Genomic DNA, 16,327 nt, shown 5'->3' on the forward strand with positions numbered 1-16,327 from the left:
CCTGCGACTGGCTGGCAACCAGTTCAAGGTGTCCCCTGCCCACCGCCCGAAGATAGCTGGGATGGGTTTCATCTCAAAAACATTTAATTTCCTTCTTAAATCTGCTTTCAGGCTCCAAGTCTCTGCACCATACAACAGTCGGCACAATCACACTCTCATACAGTCCCCTCTTAACATCCAAACTCATACTCTTGTTGCTCATCACTCTCCTCAGAGCACCCAAACAAAACCTTGCTTCCTTGATTCACTCCGTGCAATATCTCGCACTCCATTCCACCAACTGCGGCCACATCAAAACCCAAGTACCTAAAGCTTTCAACTTCTTCCAGCACCTGTACATGCAACCTTATTTCTAACGCCATGCCCACTCCATCACGTGAACACTTCATCACCTTACTCTTCCCAACGTTCACACATAACTTACGCCTGTCACATACTCTTCCAAACTCCGTTACCAACCTTCTCAATGTTTCCTCAGAATCAGCCACAAGCGCTGTGTCATCTGCAAACAACAACTGACTTACCTGCCATACCGTTCCACTGTTATCTATCATCTCTACACCTCTGCCAAATACTCTTGCAAATACTGTAGTTATGATAATACTGATAATAATAATGATCATCATCATCATAAAAAAAGATCAGGCTTCCAGTAAATTTGCTCCATTTCCCCCGGCTCCTCTCTAGTCCCACTCCCTGGTGAATTTAAGATGTGTGTCTGGGCAGTTAGCAATTGCAGGCGCGCACAGCTTAAAGAAAACCTTGCCCTGCAGTGGATACAAAAACAAGGAGAACAAATAAACTCTTCCCCCCCAAAGAGCATTGACGTCACTGCATCTAATAATTCGGTTTATGCACTGTAGAAGGTTTTCCTTGTATTTAGAAAAATCCAAATTAATTAATCACGACTAAAATTATGACAATAACATATTGCATAAAAGCAAGCGAATGTTGTTTTTTTAAAAAAAATTCTGCTCCATGAAAAGATCTGATTTGTTAGGTATTTTAAAAACCTGCTGATATTTGTTGTTTTGGATCCAAATGTGAAATTACGGCAGGAGTATAGCCCCAGCATTCTTTTGTGATGCGTTGGGTCCCCACACTGATCGTAGCTAACAAATACAATTTTGGCTAGCTGTGAGCCATTGGCCACAGTCAGGCAGTCAACATGAGTTGCCAGTGAGGGGATCGAGTGAATAAAAGGTCATAAAAGCTTGCGAGAGCTTGATAATATTAGAGGATGAGTTGACCCTGTAACTGAATTGAAGTCTCACCTCTTTCTTTGTGAATTTGTTGACACACTTTCGCACTACCGAGAAACGGCCCCTAGAAAAAAACGGAAAACAGAATATATTTGATCGATCATCCATGTCTCAGTTGGAATAACTTTGATATGTGCATATTTGACCTTCCAATTTCACAAATCTCAGAGTATGTGGATTCAAAGTTTTCTTTCCATTGGATTCCTGTTCCATCATAAGCAGATTCTAAAAAAAACAGACAAAATAAACAAAAAAAAGACATTTTTCGTCTTTACACATCTTTTACCTTGAATTTCGGACTACAAGCCCCTAAGCTTTTCCTACATTTCAAACACTGCAGCTTTAAAAACAGTGCAGCTTATTCTTTTTTTTTTTTCCCCTGCAGCGGAACCGAAAAAAAAACGGCAAGCTGCTCTTCTCCACAACACATGTGTTCTTAATACTGCCTGGAACATTTAGGATGCCCTTTAAGAGAAATTAGTCCACGTTTTTCCAAAAATATTGATATAAAACATAACTGGAACAAAACGGGAGGTTTACCACTACATTACACTTACAACCTTCTTATTTTAACTTTTAACCACAAATCAAGTTCTCCATTTAGACATTGAAATGCATCGGAAGTTAACTATCAAAGAAACTACACTTCTCCTTCTGTATCAGCGGCATCACTGTCAGGTCGCTGAAGGTTCCTTTAATCCTCGAGAAACAATAACAAGGGAATGCACAAACTGCGACAACCATCAAAACCTAAAAAGATGACTTCCACGTCTGTGTTGCCATCAGGCAACATTTTCAGTATTGTTGCCCTGGCCTTGTTGTCTAGAAATATAGGGTTCACATTTTACGCAACGCAGCTGTCATTTGCGTTTTCTTTCCACACAGGAGCTTGTCTTTGTAATCAGCATGGTCAAGTTATCCTAAAATACGCGACCTAAATATCTTGCGGCGGAACTGAAAAACAACGGAGCTGGTTTTCTGCAGCCAATGGAGTAAAAAACAAATTCCCCACGCTGTTGGCGCCTGGTGTGCACCGGGCGTAATATATAAGAAACCGACGAGAATAAGTTCATTCCTATGGATGTTAAAACCTATGGATTTAAATCAGGTGCGGCTTTTACAAATACTCATTTGAGTTTTGTTCTTAAATTAGAGCATGCGGCTTTTAGTTAGGTGCACTGTGTAGTCCAGAATTTACAGTATTTTTCCGTGCTTGTGTGTGTTGTGTTCTTACTGTTACTGGTCAATGAAACCATATTGGAGGGCTCGGACGGCGGGCCGAGCCCCCAGCGGTTGGACGCTCGCACCCTGAACTGGTAGTGGCCGCCGGGGATGAGGGTGTCAATCTGAAGACATTCCTCTGTGCAGGTGGACACTTGTTGCCATAGCAGCGAGTCTGGAGACAGAAGTGTAGAGGTCAGTCCCAGAATCCGAAAATGGTTCATAGCGGGAAAAAACAATAAGGGTCAAACCTTCCTGCCGGTACTCCACAGTGTAGCTGCTGATTGCGCAGTGAACAGAGGAGGCCGGGGGTGGCCAGTGGAGCATCACAGTAGTACTGCTAGCCTCTTGAGCCACGGGCCTCCCGGGCGATGCTGGGATACCTTAAAAGTAATGCAAGTGTATATAGTGTCAAGTTATTAGAAGCACAGCATGTATTTCTAGTTCAAGTGCTCACAAATCCAGGGGCCTGTGGGTCTGTGAATAAGCTACTTATGGGTGATATTAAAATATACTGATTAATCATTCATATTAAAATCATTCACAATGAATTCTTAAATTACTATCCCAGAACTGCATCACATATGTTCCATTACCTAATTGTTTTTTATTTTTTTACAAAATAACAGAGGTAAACGGAAAAAAATTGAATTACATCAAAAATAGAATGCAATAAAATACATTAACATAATAGATATTAGTACTGTGTTAAGGGGCTTGGACATCCATGGATTTAAAACTTGCAAGGAGAACAAGGGAGCGGGCCTTTAGAAATTCAAACCTGTTCTAAAATCATTTTCTTTTCATTAAATTTCCTAGGTTACAGAAGCAGATACCCACCAAAGGATGTGGGCATAAAATAACAGCAATAAAATTGAACGATAGTGAGAATGATGGTAACAGTTCATTACAGTCAAAACAACTAAAAACAATGCGCAATAACAGTCAAAATAACGAGCTGGCTTTCTACGCAATCTCCCAAGAAGGTGTCCAATATTAAAAATAAAAATTAACTTATCAGTGGCCAACGTAAATGGCTAGAGAAGGAACAAGTGGAAAAAATGGTTAAACCGAGTATAGAAGAAAAATGATGAGCGGCGGATGCCTGAATCAAGAGACTCAATGATTACATGCAGATAACATGTCCTAAATGTCTAGTATGTGAGCTGTTGGGATTTGAAGGTTCAATTTTTACCCATTTTGTAAATTAAGGACGGGTAAGAATTTAGGCTTCACTTAAAGGATGTAAGTTGTTGCTGGTTGTGACTAAATTTTTCAGAAGATCCTTAACCAAATTACACTACCTTGAACTTTAATAGATGCGGATGAAGATGCCGACCCGTGATCATTGACAGCCATGCAAGTGTAGATACCGGTGTCTTGAGGCATCAGGTTGCAAATTTTCAACAAGATGTCGCCTGTGTCTCTGTAGATAACAAAACAGATCAGAAAAGACCAAACGACATAATACAAAGACAAGAGTACCGCCGGAACCTGATGTCAATGGTGAAACGACTGTTGCTGGTCAATGGGCTCTGGTCGGGGCCCTTGAGGGTAACAGAGGGTTTGGGCCGCCCGCACACTTTGCAACAGAGGACCACTGTCTCTCCAAAGGCGCACACCACGTCTGACAGCGGCACCAGGAACTCTGGAGCCACTAGGCAGAAGTAAGACCAATTACATGCATTGATTCTTTCAGGGTTTATTCATCTTTTGAAAGGCCACATTCAAGCACTTTTCAAGGACTTTTGAGGCCAGTATTATTTTTTTCAGTATCTTGGAAGGAAGTAATCCAGCGGCAATCAAAAGAACGTTTTTCTGTAGTTGTTGACTTTACTATCTTTGATATCTTGCTGCTTGCACATACTTTGTGCTATTTTGAGCTGTTCTTATTGATGATCTACGATCTTTACGTGTCAACGTGCTTCTATAAACTTACATGAATTCTGCCTCAACAATGTTCCCGCAGCTTAACTACGTCACACTTGTTTATAAACACAAAAGGTGTTGGGTAATAATTTAATTAAACACAGAATACAAAAAAGGCAGTACTATATGTATAAAAAAACTTAGTGTCAATAAATTTGTTCAAACCAAAAATGTATAAAAAAACTGAAAAAAATGAGCTATGATTGGACTCCTTTATTATTGATTGCTCCAAAGCAGATTGCATTCAATCTTTTGCTTTTGTTCTACTAATTACTATAATTATATTTTTTGCGTGGGTCTGTGTCTGAATTAGTTAAAATAGAATAGCATTTTCAGGGATTTTGTGTTGTCGTTCCAATTTCAGTGTTTTTCAGTGTATAAAAAGCTAAAATTGTTTCGTATTTTACAATTTCTTTTGTACATCTGTGAATATTAAAATTTATATTTCATGAGTGATTTTAATAACCTTGAAATAATTCAATAAGAATTCTTCACTAACCAATTGGTATTTTATTTTCTTATATTTTTCTTACCTTCCTGGATGAAGTTTGGGTTGAAAAGCTGTAAGGGAGATTTAAGTTGTGAAATTTTACAAAAATATTTCCAAAACACATTTGAATAGAAAATGAGGAAACATTGAGTCTTTCACAAGCAGTGTTGGGACTAACACGTTACAAGTTATTTTTGGTCTGAAATGATTACTGTTACACGTTGTTAAGGAATTATTACTGTAACACGTTATTAATAAAACTGTATCTCTGCAGTTGTTACTACATTATTTTGCTACTTTATAAATGCAGATGATTGAGTATAATGCCCTATGATCATTAAATAGTCATGTTTTACCTATGTTGACACATACTGTACATCCCTTAAATCGATAGTGAAAATCCCCGTTTATATTTACCTACAAAATACAACAGAATAGTTATGATGGCGCCATCTCAAGAACAAATACGCTGATTTTTTTCTCATGTACGTATATTCTCTTTAACTGTATATATTGGCATCCAAGCTGAATTAACAACTATAAAATAAAATACTGAAATTAAGAAGTCAGTTTATATGTACATATTTAGTTTTGTTTCACCGGTAGCAAATGGTGGGCATGGGAGGGGGGTGGGCAAGGGAGGGAGGTGGGCAGGTGCTAATTCAGGAACAACAAACCAATGTGAAATCAATGGGGCAAACGCGAGCACGGAATTTACAGTAAAATTGTGCTTAATTTTGGTCTTATTATTTGTACAATTATTTGTACAAAACACCTTGCGCCGAGAAAAAGAAACATTTCTCGGAAAGGCACCCAGAAGTGGAGAATATGAATGGTTTACCACATCCAAAGGTTGGTGTAAATATTTTCTTCTATTTTTTTTATGTGGCAATTTGTGTCGTGCCTAAATTCGACTACCCTGCAGAATCTGATGCGTTTTTCGCAGACATAGTCTGTATTATGTGTTTATTAAGGCATATTGATTGGCGTGATAAAAAAAAGATCGTAGTATAGTAGTATATATAATGAGTTAATAAGACATGCAAACGTCACCAACACCGGAGGCATGATGCCCATGCTACAGTCTTTTGCAAGCATATAAAGGAAAAAAACATTTCTATTTCTGTACGTTCTAACTTAGATTATTCAATGTGAATTGCACTTGCAGTGATCATTCCAATTTAGGACAAAACTTTCAAGAGACCAAAAACATTCTTCAAACGGTTTAAGAACAGCATTCAATTTACTTTAAGTATGTGTTAGATTAGGATTTTAGGCGAATTTTACAGGATTGTAACGAGTTAAAACCGTTTTAAGGTGTCTACTTCTTCGCGAGTATATGCACGACAATTTGTAACCACTAATCTGGAGGTTAAAGGAGTTATTTTTTGGAAGAAGTAACTAGTAACTGTACCGGGTTACTTTTTTTCAGTAACGCGCCCAACACTGTTCATGATAAACAACAACATGCGTGCGCACCTCCATGCCAGTTTTTGGGTCAAGGCCATCGTCACAGTCTGATTCATCTGAAGTGTGAATCTCCTGGTAGGGGAAAAAGGTGAAGGAGTGGAAAATGCAATTATGCGACTATTGAAACGCATGGCAGGAGCAAGGGAAAGGCCTAAAGGGACAGCAACAGCAGAAAAAGGAAATGTAGGAATGCCAAAGAGCAAAATAAAACAGGAGAGGGGCAAAAGTGAGGAATCCCAAGAATTTGTGTCATTTGAATTTAAAGTGCATCAAGAGAGAAGAATCTGTTTTTTAAAGTTTGAATAGCCTACTGTTGAGACTTACCTTTGACATTTTGTGTGACAAACGTTTTTATTCATGTTTTATGTTTAATTGCATTCAATAAATTCACCAACAGGCTTATGTTTTCATTAAATACACATTTGCACTTACTGGTGTTTGTCCAGAAACATATGAATAAATAACAAATAAATAAATCAAACAATCACTAAATCAGTGAGTCGTAAAGCAGAATGACAAAAACATAAAACAGATACCTTTATTTAAATACAAAAAATAAATCAAAACCTTTGTACTAATATATAATAAAGAAAGAAATGTTCTACCCACTTCTTAATCATGCAATAGCAACATTTGGCTAAGCTTGATCAAGTGTTCCAACATGTAACTTGAGCGCAAACAACATGTAACATAACAAAATTAATAGAAATGTATTCTTTTTGTTTTCATGTGATCATACAGTGCATCCGGAAAGTATTCACAGCGCTTCACTTTTTCCACATTTTGTTGTTACAGCCTCATTCTAAATTGTATTAATTTAATCTCTTATCTCAAAATTCTACACAAAATACTCCATTATGACAATGTGAAAAGTTTTTTTTTTTTTTTTTTTACTTTTTTTAAATTTATTAAAAATAGAAAACTAAGAAATCACATTTATATAAGTATTCACAGCCTTTGGTTAATACTTTGTTGATCCACCTTTGGCAGCAAATACAGCCTCAAGTCTTTTTGAATATGATCCCACAAGTTTAGCACACCTATCTTTAGGCAGTTTTGCCCATTCTTCTTTGCAATAAGTCTCAAGCTCAATCAGATTCAGATTCAGATTCAGATCTACTTTATTGTCATTCTAGTACATGTGTATACAGAACGAAATGTCGATGCATCTGACCCCCACAGTTTCCTTGAATGTACAGATATATCAGGTTGGATGGGAGACGTTTGTGCACAGCCATTTTCAGATCTCTCCAGAGATGTTCGATCGGATTCAAGTCTGGACTCTGGCTGGGCCACTCCAGGACATTCACGGAGTGGTTCTGAAGCCAATCTTTTGAGATCTTGGTTGTGTGCTTTGGGTCGTTGTCCTGCTGAAAAATGAACCTTCGCCCCAGCCTGAGGTCCATCCAGGATATCTCTATATATTGCTGCATTCATTTTTCCTTCTATCCTGACTAGTCTGCCAGTTCCTGCTGCTGAAAAACATCCCCACAGCATGATGCTGCCACCACCATGCTTCACTGTAGGGATGGTATTGGCCTGGTGATGAGCAGTGCCTGGTTTCCTCCAAACATGGCGCCTGGCATTCACACCAAAGAGTTCAATCTTTGTCTCATCAGACCAGAGAATTTTGTTTCTCATGGTCTGAGAGTCATTCAGGTGCTTTTTGGCAAATTCCAGACGGGCTTCCATGTTCCTTTTACTAAGGAGTGGCTTTCGTCTGGCCACTCTACCATACAGGCCTGATTGGTGGATTGCTGTAGAGATGGTTGTCCTTCTGGAAGGCTCTCCTCTCTCCATAGAGGAACGCTGGAGCTCTGACAGAGTGACCATCGGGTTCTTGGTCACCTCCCTGACTAAGGCCCTTCTTCCCCGATCGCTCAGTTTAGAAGGCCGGCCAGCTCTAGGAAGAGTCCTGGTGGTTCCAAATGTCTTCCATTTACGAATAATGGAGGCCACTGTGCTCATTGGGACCTTCAAAGCAGCAGAAATTTTTCTGTATCCTTCCCCAGATTTGTGCCTCAATACAATCCTGTCTCGCAGGTCTACAGACAGTTCTTTTGACTTCATGCTTGGTGTTTGTGCTCTGACATGCACACTCAACTGTGGGACCTTATATAGACAGGTGTGTGCCTTTCCAAATCATGTCCAATCAACTGAATTTACTGCAGGTGGACTCCAAGGATGAAAGATCTCAACGATGATCAGTGGAAAAAGGATGCACCTGAGCTCAATTTTGAGCTTCATGGCAAAGGCTGTGAATACTTATGTAAATGTGATTTCTTAGTTTTCTATTTGTAATAAATTCCAAAAAAGTAAAAAAAGAAAACTTTTTCACATTGTCATAATGGAGTATTTTGTGTAGAATTTGGAGATAAGAGATTCAATTAATACAATTTGGAATGAGGCTGTAACATAACAAAATGTGGAAAAAGTGAAGCGCTGTGAATACTTTCCGGATGCACTGTACGTAGGCCCTTACAGTCGCACATACATGTAATTGCTAAGAATCATCCAATTAGGCACTAAGTTAAGAAAAGCAAACTTGGTTCATCTGGGCCTGTTAACAATTAACCAAACACAGAAATATGCACAGTGTGCTTTCTGTTGTTGACGTGTCCATCTTGAACTCTCATATGATTTTTGCTATCTTCTATTAGAATATTTGATTATGTAACTGCATGTATCATCATTTTTATGAGTTTTCCAGTAATATTAATTTGACTATTTGGGTCATCACATTATTACATTTGACAGCAAGAATTTACTTCTCTGCTATCAAGCAATACCTTTGTTTCAGGAGGGGTGTACAATCTTTAGCCTTGTCATCACAGTTTCCATCCATCCATCCATCCATTATCTGCGCCGCTTATTCTCAGTAGGGTCACGGGGGTGCTGGAGCCCATTCCAGCTATCTTCGGGCTGCCAGTCGTCAGGCACACGGAGACAGACAACTCACTCACTCATTCACACTTAGGGACAATTTGGACTGGCCAATTATCCTGACATGCATGTTTTTGGAATGTGGTAGGAAACCGGTGTGCCCGAAGGAAAGCCACGTAAACACAGTGAGAACATGCAAACCCCACACGGAGAGGCTGCGGTAGCTGGACTTAAACCCTGAACCTCTGCACCGTGGGGCTGCGCACTGTGCCGCCCCATCACAGTCTTCACTCTTCTATTTTTGCCAACTCTTGCTCGCAACATTTGGTTGAATTTTTATCCAGGTGTCGTTCTCTGCGCTCTGCGTGCCACATGATCCGCTATTTCTGATTAAATCTTCCTCTCATTACACATATAGTTTCAGCATTACTAAAGTTTGACTGTTCACGGATCCCTCAACTGCCTGGGTTGTCAGGGCACCACTGAAGACACATTGTGGACAGCTTTCTCCAATGATGACGACTCCTGGCCTGTTTTTGAGTCATGGCAAAGTTGACACCAGTCCATTTCTTGATGTTGTTGGCCTGGTTCTTTTTCGGTCTCCCTCGCCTCCTGTCCCATTGGACTGGTTTCTGGAGAATAATTTTGTCCAGTCCTGACCATCTTGTGACATGACCATACCACTGCAGTTTTAATCCGCGCACAGATAACAACAGTTCTTCGTATGGTACAATGTGCCATCTGATGGTGTTGGCCACTGTTTTGTTTGTCACATTGACTATGTAACTGACGCCCAAATGTTTTCTGAAGCATCGCATCGTTCTCGTCCCTCCAGTTAGGTTTAAGTCTGGCAAATGCTGCTGTGTCAGAGCTGTCATGGCCATGATTTCTGGTTCTGACCTCTCTTCTGATAGGACAGCTCCAAGATATTTCAGTTTTGGTTCAAACGCTTGGTGGTTGATGGTGATGTTTCTGGTGATACCTTGAGAATGTTGGTCATTACTTTTATTTTTTCTGTGTCAATTTTCGTTCTATACTGGGTTGATGCTTTGTCCTAGCGATTGACCTGATCTCTGAGTTTCTGTTCTTCTCCTGCCAGCCCAGCAATAACATCAGCAAAACAGAGGTTAGTGACATTATGTCTCCCAATGCTAACTGTACCTTCATGTTGGTCCAGGGCTTTGGTCATGATCATCTCTAGGCAGGTGTTAAATACAGTTGTAGAGAGAATGCAGCCTTGTCTCATATTGACTGAGGTTCTAAACCTCAATCCTATGTTACCATTGATCAGTACCGCACTGTCGCATTGGCATACAGATGTTTAATGGTCTGAACTAGTTTCTGGCGGGTGTTGTACTAATGTATCTAAACCACACTAGCTCCCAGTGCCCTTTTTACCAACTTGTCTATGCTCTCATTCCCTTGCACCCCTACATCTGCTCGGACCCAACAAAATGTGACCCGCCCCCCTTCTTGTGTATTCTTGTGACTGCTCGTAACCGGATTAATAAGGTCCTGTCTACGATAGGAATAACATTTTTGATTACTTTTAAGTGATACTGATTATTTTGTGCAGTTACTTTCACCTATTATACTGCTACCAACACTGCCACCATGTCTGCACTGTACATCCCTAGTACATCATCTATTCTTTTACTTATACCCACGTTAGTCTCTCTCTGTCTTTGTATCTCTCTTATTCTCTCTCTCTCTCTCTCTCTCTCTCTATTTTTGCAATTCAATGATTCTCAACAGCCAGCCATGTCTTACTCCACATGCTAAAAAGAGATCCCAAAAAATAAATGCAATAAAATTAATCTTGTTTTATGAAAATAAACACAACGAGGCTCCAACTTAAAAAAAACTATATTATTAGGTTATTAGAACAGTATTCCCTGGTTCAGAGCGGATAAAATTGGATTGGGTATAAAAAAAGCTGTGTGTCTTTGTAGGGGTCACAACACACAAACATGCACGTGTTAGGATCAAACCTCTCACAAAATTACTCACAAAAAGCAAGAAATATCCTACGTTCGGTAGAAAAATTCAGGATGAAACTAAAATGCGCCTAATAATTGGAGCATCATCTTGAATTTGACTTGAAAGGGGAATATCCTGACTTTTTGTGAAAAGTGTGCCAGGGGTAAGGCAGGCGACAAGCGACCTCGCCGTTACTCACTTTGCCCTTTGCCCTGGCACCAGGGGAGGCGAGCAGCGTAGAAGGGGGCGTGCTTTCTTTTGTCTTACGCAGGAGGCCGTTTTCCTGACCTCTGAACCCCAATGGCGAGAATTCCTTGGCTTCAGCACGCTTTCTAGCACGTAGCGTGTTCCACGACAGAGACTTCCTGCGCGGTACATGGACAAAACATGTCAACTGACCAGATGCTTTTTGATACAGTGAGTTGCGCAGGTTAATTTAAGAACACACAAACAAAAAAATAAGTACAGTTGTACCTCTTTGTACGGGCAGCCTTAAACACAATAATATCAGTATACAAGTTTTATTTGCAACAATAATCATGCTATACGAAGAAAAATCCAGTTCAAGAGCAGTGTCCAGAGGCTACCGCTAGAGCTGGCTCGATAGTGCTCACCGCTCTTAACTGCTTACCGCCAGCATCAACTGATCTGGTTTGCACATGCAAACTACTACAGGCAAATAAAATCAAAAACTTGTGTTGTAGAAACTCTTTGTGTTTACGGTCATTTAAAGTTACAGCAACGTTATTCTTTAGTGTACAGTAAGTGATTTGGTATCATCTTGAATATATCCTTCAACCTCCACCATTTGCTACTCTTATTACTGATTGCAAATCTTCCTTATTAAGTGATAATAAACCTAAAATCACAATGCAGCACCTGGTCACAGAAAGGCAGACTATGTAGATTACAGCAACAATATGAGCAATCTACAATGACGTCTGCTTCCAGTGACAGATGATCCGGATTACAGCCCAAATAGCCAAAATGAGATTGATCTCAAGTGTTTTCTAGGCGTCTGTAATCACCAATAATACAGATTTATGCGTTAGATTTTTGCTCTTCTCACCTTAAAAACGCCTACCGATTTAAAATAAAGAACCGATACATCTTTCTGATTCAAACAACAACAAAAAAACTTGACTTGAGAATAGTATTAAGTCTGCTTTATTTTGAAGCAAGACTGATAGGTCTGTTACTATTGGATGAGTGGAGAGAACATTTCAATGGATGCCAGTTCGTTATTTGGACTCACAGTCTGTAGTTTTGACTTTTGAGTCATTGTTGCTTTTGGCCAATCATGTTGCTGTTCTTTAATTTCCCACACCCTTTAGGGCTGATCGTTTTTTTTGTGACATTTTTAAATAAAAATCTTGGAGGTAAGGTTTAGCAGATAGAATTTTCTTATCAGAGAGCTCTCCTCTGGGCTCCTTCTTGCAAGTTGAAAATCTATTGGTGACTTCTCGCCTAATTTTAAATGCCTAATGAAGTTTAAACTTAAGAAAGACTAAGTCTTTGTGCGTGACTTAACCGCTCCAATATTCTAATTAAAATTTCCATTTTGGTATAGGTTTGCCACTTCAAGTTATAAACAAGAACATGTTTGAGTGTCTTGTCTTGGATATGCTAATAATAACAGATAATTATTGTGGATAGTATTAAAAAAATAAAGGTAACATACCAGGTATGAGTGCCAAAACAATAAGGTATCGGTAGTCCCAATCATAGGCAGTAAGAGTGTTATGAAAATGAACTGGATCAGCTGATGCTGGCAGTAAGCGGCCAAGAGTGGTAAACGCTATCGAGCCATCTCTAGCGGTAGCCTCTGGACACTGCTCTTGAACTGGGATTGTTTTCGTATAGCAGGATTTTTCTTGCAAATAAAACTCGTATACTGAAATTATTGTGTTTAGGGGTGCTCGTATAAATGAAAATACAGTTTATATTACAATCCAGAGCTGCCAAACTTTAAAAACAATTTTTTCAAAAGGTATAAAAAGCATTTCAGATTTTTAAGAGTATTTTTTACACAATGTAGAAACTGCACATCAATACAAGCAAGCAAGGCTGCAGGTCCGGCATACTATTACGGATATGCTAACAACTCTCTTAAACCACCCCCGTGGAGCCTGTATCTCACCAACTCCAGATTCATTACCCATGAAATGGATGACCTGTTGCTACATTCAGGAAGGTTGTATTTTAATTACAACAGACACATGGCTCAACTTAAGTTTTTCCGATGCTACTGTGCAGCTAGCCAGCGTCCCTCTATATCAATTTTGTGTACTGAAAGAGGAATCCCTACAATTTTATTGTACTTATGTATAACAAGGAAGACCATTCATTTAACCGCTACGTTCTGTGATTTTATTACTAGCTCCATAGCTGTTATTTTGTAACCTTCGTATATTCTCAGTCAGTATCGACGTCATCTCGAGTAAAAAGGAGTTTTATATATATATATATATATATATATATATATACATATATATACAAACAGGAAGTAATAATTAAACTAATAAATTAATGCATGCAAATTTAAGAAAATTTATATTTTGTGCTTCTTTCAAATTAATCTGTTTTCGTTTTATGGAAAAATTGTGTGTATCAATTGCTTTGTACTTGGTAAAAAAAAAAAAGAAAAAGGATCTGAAATCTTGAAAAGTTTATTTTGTTTTTACTACTGGAGACCTTCAATGGCGATTGCGTTGGATGCCAGATGGTTATTTTGACTTTTATACCTCACTGTTATTCGTTGTTTGGACTATTATGAACTGTTAATCTCAAAGTCACTTTCGGTCAATTATGTTGCTGTTCTTTGATTGCACACCCTTTGGGGTGAATCTGCTTCTGTAATCTATGAGATTTAATGTAAAAAGGGCTCAGGGAGGGATTTTAGAAAAGGTTGTAACTACTTGTCAGAGGTTTGGGTCCTCTCCTGTTCTGTTTGCAAGTTCAAAATCCATTGATCTCACACTCCTATAGATAAATATTAATAAAAGCCTTTTTTTTAATTATGTTTCATCAAAAGAAAAAAAATATATGTCTAAAAAATTAATCATAGGTGAAGGACTCGTACTTCTTTACAATTATTTATAGACACAAAAACATATGAATTCACTCAGTGGAGTTGCAAACCGTTCATGTTAGTAAAAACGTAAAATACTCGGAAAAGATAATAAAGGTGACAATAAAAAGTAACAGACTTGTCATGTTTGCTGCATGTCGGCTCTTGTAATTTATTTACAATTTACTAAAAACTACAAACTGCCCCATGGCCTTTTCCTCAGTGAAACAGAAGAAAACAAACTTCTGCCTTCACGTTGGGTTGTTTTGCTACCACATGCTCACATTCACCCTAAAGCTTTTAGTTTACATACAGTATTTAAAATTCAGTTAAAATGATTCTTCTTGGAGACTAGGAACAGAACATTACTGTCCGTGGCCCATGTTGACGAAAAACATATTGCACAGCTTGACTTCATATTTTTCTTAAATAGTGCAAAAAAAGGATTTTCCGTATTGTTTTTCTTTTCTTTTCATTTTTCTTATAGACAGGAATGCTCCAGAGCCTCAATCGAGACATTTTCATACAGTGGACTACAGACAACAATAAACAATAAAATCAACACGGAGAAAAACAGGATTCAACTTTGTACTCAAATAAAAATAATAATAATCATAATAGGGCAACATCAGAGGTTAACACAAAAAATCTCAAAGATTCCAAAAGACAACAACAGAAATCTCCACTTTGGAGAAACCAGTTCGTACAAAAGGAAGAAAAAAAAACAAGAAAAACAAACAGAAGAAAATAAAGCAGTGTTTCTCAACTAGTGGGTCGCGGACCGTTTTTCAGTGGGTCACAAGCTTTTGCCTTGGGAAAATAACGCTAAGAAGGAAAAAAAAAGGGGGGGGGGGGATTACACTCCTTAATAATAGATGGCTAGAATGCCCTGCTCGATCTTTTCTTCCTGTTTAGTCATTAACGCCGTCTCAATTGTGAATGAAAGGGACCACATCTCATTTGATTGTGATCTTTTCCTGTTTTTTTTTTACTTTGTCTGCCTATAATAAAGGGTCCCAAGAAAATAAAGAAGATAAAGAAAAGTGGAAAATAAATAAATAAATGCGAAATATGTAAATGGTTTATGATTGTTCGACATTTAAGTGCTGCTTGAAGGTTTGGCAAATGGTTTAAAAATGTGATATTTTCAGCTTTTTACCAGCATATTAGTCTTTATTATTTACATAAATAAATAATCATCAATGTTTAGGTTCACTCTTTATTCATATTTTCGGTACATATTTATTTTGACCAGCTCGGTGGTCTTGGGGGTATGGCGCCCACCCCGAGACTGGGAGGTTGTGGTTCAAGCCTCGGCCGAGTCATACCTAAGACTTAAACATTGGTACCCGTTGCCTCCCTGCTTGGCGTTCAGCATTAGGGGTTGGAATTGGGGGGTTTGGTCACCTAATGACTCCCAACACCTCAGTTGGGTTGAGCGAGGGGGCTGGGAATCCCCTCCTCTGAATCAATCTCCCAAAAAGAGTCTGAAATGACTCTAGCCACCTCCCACTAGGGGGATATGGCTGTGGTATATATATATATATATATATATATATATATATATATATATATATATATATATATATATTTTACTATGTGGATATTTTTATGGGGTCGCTTACATGCCGTTTAGGCGTATACGAGAGCATGTACCACACTTGAAATCGTTTTGGTTTTGCTGGTCATTATGTTTTGGGGAGAAAAAGTGAATATATTCTACTATATCTGCACAATCCTTTCATTTGATACATTTGAGAAGTGTATTTTCTTTCTCGATTTTGGGTCGTAGCTTGTCATTAGGACGGATTTGTGAGTCCTAAAATCAGACCAGTTGAGAACCACTGCAATAAAGGACAACAAAAGGATAAAAAACAGCATGTTAGGAACTGAAATAAGTCCGGTTTTTAATCTCCACATTCCGGGCTAATTACGAGATTCTATCCAGACTAGCTTGAGTTTGTCGGCAGTCAGCAACTCAAAAAAAGTGTCACCGTGGGCAACGTGACGCCAGCAAGGGAA

General features: G+C 38.7%; 1 protein-coding gene across 1 annotated transcript in view; it reads right to left on the bottom strand.

The window, feature by feature from the left end:
• Positions 1-16,327, bottom strand: part of kalrna (kalirin RhoGEF kinase a) — a 222,388-nt gene that overhangs the window by 10,571 nt on the left and 195,490 nt on the right. The window contains exons 57-65 of the mRNA XM_088352822.1: positions 11,435-11,600; positions 6,382-6,444; positions 4,946-4,973; positions 3,978-4,140; positions 3,788-3,909; positions 2,735-2,866; positions 2,497-2,658; positions 1,409-1,487; positions 1,275-1,326 (exon numbers count right to left, since the gene is read on the bottom strand). Of these exons, the coding sequence (XP_088208948.1) occupies positions 1,275-1,326; positions 1,409-1,487; positions 2,497-2,658; positions 2,735-2,866; positions 3,788-3,909; positions 3,978-4,140; positions 4,946-4,973; positions 6,382-6,444; positions 11,435-11,600 (967 nt within the window). The remainder of the gene's footprint in view (positions 1-1,274; positions 1,327-1,408; positions 1,488-2,496; positions 2,659-2,734; positions 2,867-3,787; positions 3,910-3,977; positions 4,141-4,945; positions 4,974-6,381; positions 6,445-11,434; positions 11,601-16,327) is intronic.

The sequence above is a fragment of the Urocampus carinirostris genome, chromosome 14 (assembly GCF_059441175.1).
Source record: "Urocampus carinirostris isolate Australia breed hairy pipefish chromosome 14, RoL_Ucar_1.0, whole genome shotgun sequence".
Classification (NCBI taxonomy): Eukaryota; Metazoa; Chordata; class Actinopteri; order Syngnathiformes; family Syngnathidae; genus Urocampus; species Urocampus carinirostris.